Genomic DNA, 6231 nt, shown 5'->3' with positions numbered 1-6231 from the left:
ATAAAAAAAACATCTTTTGGAAATTTATCTTATTGCCTTAATTAAAAAAATTATGAAAATCCAACATTTTCTGTCTGTGTGCGTTTCTTTCAATTGTTTTTAAATCACAAAGATCTTTTAATTACAAACAATGTCCCCACCTTTAGTAGCTGAGCGTATTTACAGTACAAACCTTGTCAGTAAACTATGAGGGCAAAAAAACAAAAAATTACATTTATTAATCGTATTGTGTGTGTGTGTGTGTGTGTGTGTGTGTGTGTGTGTGTGTGTGTGTGTGTGTGTGTGTGTGTGTTCTTAATTGAGTCTGGTGGGGAAGGAAGTATCCAGATCCTTGACTTAAGCAAAGTACTAAAAACACTAAAAATACTTCATTACATGTCAAAGTCCTGCATTCACCTGCCTCCAACTGGAGGCTACAGATTCAGATGTGGTCTGCTGGTGCACCCTGGAGGTGCAACATATGTCTGCAAGTGAGTGTGTGTGTGTGTGTGTGTGTGTGTGTGTGTGTGTGTGTGTGTGGTCCTACTTTAGTCTGGAAGCAGCAGAAGAGCTGTGTCAGGTAGGGGTGTTTTCTGGCCAGGGCCAGGATCCGTTTCTCGGTCATAGTGCAGTCCACGTCGTCGTCCTGCAGGATCACGTCTTTCTTCAGCACTTTGACGGCGTAGACCTCGTCGCTGCCCTTCAGCTCCGCCAGCATCACCTGGTCACAACACACACACATTTGAGAGAATATTGTCCAAAAGACCTTCCCTCATCAGCAGAGGTGATAAATCACACGTTTTATCACGATACGACGTGACAACGAGGCAATCTTACCTGTTATCACAAAGTCCGCGACAAAATGATTTGATCAAATACACAGACCCATACGAGACAATAACATAAGCCCAAATCAAATTGAAAACAAACTATTCTTTACTATCTTTTTACGCTGATGTGATTGGTGCAGCTCGCCTCTGACCCCGCCTATATCAGATACGGTGATGTGATTGGTGCAGCCCGCCTCTGGCCCCGCCTATATCAGATACGCTGATGTGATTGGTGCAGCCCGCCTCTGGCCCCGCCTATATCAGATACGCTGATGTGATTGGTGCAGCTCGCCTCTGGCCCTGCCTATATCAGATACGCTGATGTGATTGGTGCAGCTCGCCTCTGGCCCCGCCTATATCAGATCTATGATGTGATTGGTGCAGCTCGGCTACAAGGGCATAGTTAATGAGCAGCATTACTCGATGCTAGAATAACTCGCTAGGCATTGATTTCTGTCAAATACGGTAACACAAACTCATTTGGCTGTTCTGTACGCGAACCGACAATGCGCTTACTTCTGTACGTAGACCGCCCCAATAGACCATTCTGAGCCATGAAAAACCCTGTACTCACCTTTCCGAAGCTTCCTTTGCCGAGAACTTTGATGAACACAAAGTCGTGCAAATTCATCCTCTTGATTTGCGGAGCGGCGTGACCTTTGACGTTGCCGTTCTCCTGCCCTTCCTCGCCCTCCACTCCGACGCTGCCGACTCGCCCATCCTCATGACCCTCATCTGTTACCGAGGCAGCAGATATGGCAGAGGAGAGCGGGTGTGTTTTGTGCTCCACTCCGCGGTGGTCTAACGACAGAGCCTTCCGGATGTTCTCCAGCTCCTTCACGTCTGGACAGACACAGAGAAATAGAAGATGAGTTCTGGTTTGTTTTTTTTTGTCCTTTTTGGTTTTAGTTTCATGCTGGTTTTTGAGTTTTTTGATGTGTCATGGTGAGGACTTGTACTACCCTGGTCACACGGTGAGGTGGGGGCGGACCTTGAGCGATCCTCTTCTGTGTTAGGCGTCCCTGATAACAGCTGCTGCGGATCCTGACCCTGAGGAAGCTGTTCAAAAGAGAACTATTATATAACATTTTTAGGATAATACTATTTTGTGTTTGTAATAGAACATTTTGACACACTTGAATTTTTGAAAAACACATTTTTCTCATACGGCCCATGGCTGTACTTGTATTCACCCTGTGTATAAGACGCTCTGTAGGAGCAGTCTCTCTAAGCCCCCCTCCCGAAAAAAAGCCCAGTCTGCTCTGATTGGCCAGCTTGTTTCCTGGATTTTGCACTCTGCTCAACCGCCTCGCTGTTGTTTGACTACCTGGAGCTACTGCAACAGAGGATAAAGCTGGACTTTGTACTGTGAAAAATCACCAATAAAGGCTTTTAAACCAAATACTACACAACCGGACATGTCCCAGCAGGGAAGTGACCCAAAATTTGGGAACAACCTGCTTTGGCTGCCTAGATTCCAGCTATCTTGCTACCTAATATGAATATAAAGCACTAGGCTAACGTTAGATAGATGCAATCGAACGAAGCAGCAATTTCTACCGTCAAAAGTCACAGATAAAGGCTTCTGAACCAAACACTACGCAATGGGACAGGAATGCGTCCCAAAATTGGGGAAAATTTAACAAATTGGCAAGATGTAACTATTACAGTGGGCAGTGTACCCTAATAGATTATAGCAGCACATTCTACGGTCCAAAATCGCAGATGAACGCTGTTTTACGAAAAACTACATAGCCGGTACATCAGCGAGTAAAAATGCGGTTGATTCCAAGACGAGACCTTCAAAGACCTATCTCGAGTGCTACAGCACTGATGGGCGGAGATGAGCTCTGCTACTGGCGCTATAACTCCTGTGTGGAGATCACTTTTGTCTCCAAACGCTGCTTGGAAAAAGCGAGTAGTGTGGCTGTGCAGCCAGCCAGTTCACTTTCTCACCTTTTTCCGTCTCTGGGCGCTGTTGGAGATCTTGTCTGGCGTGACTCCGAGGTCAGAGAGGACTTTAGCGATTCCTCTAGCGTCCACGCCACAGTTAGGAGCTACGTTACTCTCACAGCGCCTGTGTACATTGACTTTACACACTGAGACACACACACACACACACACACACACACACACACACACACACACACAACACAAAGACAGAGTTAGCATGCACACACATGTTCAGAACACTAGGACAAACACTAGAATGAGTTCAAGGTCAAGTCCAGGTCAAGTGAAGTGCACGCCAAGTACAATCAATGCAGTATACACGTATACAATTACTACAGATTGATATACACATAATCAATAAATGATATGAGGGAGAGATGAAAACAAAAACTCAGAGGAGCTTCAGGTGTAGCCTGTTGGGTGCTAACTCTAGAGGAGGATAACTCGGTGTAGCCTGTTGGGTGCTAACTCTAGAGGAGGATAACTCGGTGTAGACTGTTGGGTGCTAACTCTAGAGGAGGATAACTCGGTGTAGCCTGTTGGGTGCTAACTCTAGAGGAGGATAACTCGGTGTAGCCTGTTGGGTGCTAACTCTAGAGGAGGATAACTCGGTGTAGCCTGTTGGGTGCTAACTCTAGAGGAGGATAACTCGGTGTAGCCTGTTGGGTGCCAACTCTGGAGGAGGATAACTCGGTGTAGCCTGTTGGGTGCTAACTCTGGAGGAGGATAACTCGGTGTAGCCTGTTGGGTGCTAACTCTGGAGGAGGATAACTCGGTGTAGCCTGTTGGGTGCTAACTCTGGAGGAGGATAACTCGGTGTAGCCGGTGGGTGCTAACTCTGGAGGAGGATAACTCAGTGTAGCCTGTTGGGTGCTAACTCTGGAGGAGGATAACTCGGTGTAGCCTGTTGGGTGCTAACTCTGGAGGAGGATAACTCGGTGTAGCCTGGTGGGTGCTAACTCTGGAGGAGGATAACTCAGTGTAGCCTGTTGGGTGCTAACTCTGGAGGAGGATAACTCGGTGTACCCAAACTAAAATACTGAAAGAAAGAGAAAACAGAAAAAATATGAAAGGTAAATTAATATTAGGAGTTACATGGGTTGTTAACAAAGACCATTCCATTGGGATAGACCACACTTTTCATTGCATGGATGAAAGCTGAGTGGTCCGTACCTTTACACTGGAGTCCCTGTCGCAGCAGACCCCAGAGCAGAGAGCCACAGTGGTCGCAGAAGGTGAGAACTTTAAAGTTGTGGATGCTGAACTTGTGCGGCACGTTGACGCTGAACCTCTGCGAGCCGAGCGGCTGCGAGAGAGACACAAAAAGGACGGTGAGACAAAGCTGCCGGAGTCTGGGGGTCTGAGCTGGCGGGAAACGTGAATGTTGTTCCCTCTGGGACCGCAACTAACCAATATTTTTATTGTTTTAATAATCTGTTGATTATTATTTTCTCGATTCATCAATGAATTGTTGTTTACTGTCACAGAGGAGTGAAGAAACTAGAAAATATTCACATTTCACAAGATGGAATCTAATTATCTTTTTCTCAATAGGTGGCAAATAATTGATTAATCCTTGCAGCTCTAGTTCCCTCTAGCATTACTAACAATTTATTTTATTTTATTATTATTATACAATTTTATTATTTTTATATAGTTTTTATACTATAATAATTTTTTTTATTTTTTAATAATTTCCTTCACTGATCGTTAACAGATAATAAAGAGGGGCAAGAGAGAATAGTACAGGCAGTTAACGGTAGTCCAAAACCCGGTTCAGAACGTTGAAGGGAAAAGTTGCAGCCGTCTGAACTCAACTCAAGTTGCCTGCACCTCAGCTGGTCGAGTCAGCAGAGGCTGGTTTGAGAACATAAGGGATGTCACCGGCAGCATGGTCGCCCAATGGTTAGCACTGGGGCCTCACAGCAGGAAGGTTCTGGGTCCCGGGCCTTTCTGTGTGGAATTTGTGTGGGTTTCCTCCGGTGTCTAACTCTATGATGGCTACGGATCTTTTTTTTCTGTTCTTTTTAGGGCTGTATGTGGACTAAACTGGAAATGAGAAGGCTATATGAGACGTGCAATAATACAGTCAAAGATGTTTGACTTTTTTTGATTAAATAAAAGCAAGTCAATAATTGTCTACTGTATATATCATGTCAGGTCCTTACTGTGGTTCTCATTTTCCAGTTTGGCCCTTAGTGAAGTGGAGTTTGACAGCCCTTTTTAAGACGTTTCTCAGATTTAAGTTTAGCCAGTGTGTGTTCCAGGTGAAGCGTGTAATAAAAGCAGCCTGTAGATGTAGATCGCTACCTCCTCGACTGTGTCCTCCTGCTTCTTCATTCCTGCACACTTGGTAATGATCAGCTCATGGCAGCGCTTATGGACCACACAGGTACACACTGCAGGAGGAACACACACAGGGCTATAAGTTGCAGATTTATAAGATAAGTTTTAAGTGTCCTGGGTTGATAATCTTGAAAAACGTAGATGTAGATTTAGACAAATTGGACTACAGGAATGTGTTGACACCAACTTACCTTGACACTGGTAGCCCTGCTTTCCTAAGACACCCCTGAAAGTGAGAGAAAGACACAGAACATGTGTGAGAAAACAAGCCTGAATCTCAGCACTAATCAGATGAAACTGTTAGGCTACCCATAATCAAGATATACTGTATGTATATCTTGATTTTTGAATCCGATATGCAGATATATCGGCATATATATTTAAAAAAAACAATAATCCAGAAACGCATTAAACACCAAAAAAAATCATTATAAATGTTGATACTGTTATATCGGGAAATGCCTAATGTCGGATATATCGGTCGGGCTCTAAACCTAAGGCCCTGTTCACACGTACATGGTTATTTTGACAAACGGACACATTTCCCTTTGTTTGTGCCCTTTGTTTACACTCTACGGAGAATTTGCCTCTAAAAACAAGTCTTTCAAAAAGTGGAGATTTTGGAAATCTTCAATTGCACGTTTGCACATAAACAGACAGATTGAGGTTTAGACAGCAGAGGAAGTGATGAAGAGAAGAGAGAGGAAGTGATTCGTAATTGGTGTTTCCATTTTCGGGATTCTGATTGGCTAACGTGGGCTAGAGCTTCTCGTTACACTGCCACTTACAGGTTGACAGGATGTATAAACACTGGTACGTGCATGTCAAAAAATTGTGTTAATCCGTATGGGTCAGTGTTTTTGCTCATTCGCCTCAGAAAGGCTGAGCACTTGAGGAATCTAACAAGCGCAGGTTTTTCTCAAATGTTCTTTCAGAGCACCGAGGCCACATGCTTTCATGTGAGCGACGCTAACACACTTTGTTGGGATGGAAACAAACACAGCTGGCTTTGTTTACGACCCCGCACTTCACAGCGTCCACTGTGTTCACATGGAAACTAGACTGCAGGTTATTGGGAGAAATCAGCATAAGGAAGGAGCATCAGAGAATATTGTATACACAT

General features: G+C 44.4%; 1 protein-coding gene across 2 annotated transcripts in view; it reads right to left on the bottom strand.

Moving 5' to 3' along the window:
* Positions 1-6231, bottom strand: part of LOC116705557 (protein kinase C epsilon type) — a 75622-nt gene that overhangs the window by 32043 nt on the left and 37348 nt on the right. For both annotated transcript variants that reach the window (XM_032541827.1, XM_032541826.1), the window contains exons 4-10: positions 5300-5334; positions 5073-5161; positions 3936-4068; positions 2766-2908; positions 1772-1868; positions 1384-1652; positions 527-700 (exon numbers count right to left, since the gene is read on the bottom strand). In XM_032541827.1, coding sequence (XP_032397718.1) covers positions 527-700; positions 1384-1652; positions 1772-1868; positions 2766-2908; positions 3936-4068; positions 5073-5161; positions 5300-5334 — 940 coding nt within the window. The remainder of the gene's footprint in view (positions 1-526; positions 701-1383; positions 1653-1771; positions 1869-2765; positions 2909-3935; positions 4069-5072; positions 5162-5299; positions 5335-6231) is intronic.

Source organism: Etheostoma spectabile, chromosome 17, assembly GCF_008692095.1.
Source record: "Etheostoma spectabile isolate EspeVRDwgs_2016 chromosome 17, UIUC_Espe_1.0, whole genome shotgun sequence".
Classification (NCBI taxonomy): Eukaryota; Metazoa; Chordata; class Actinopteri; order Perciformes; family Percidae; genus Etheostoma; species Etheostoma spectabile.
Note: the sequence above shows the minus strand (reverse complement) of the source record. Positions and strands in the feature narration are given on the sequence as shown.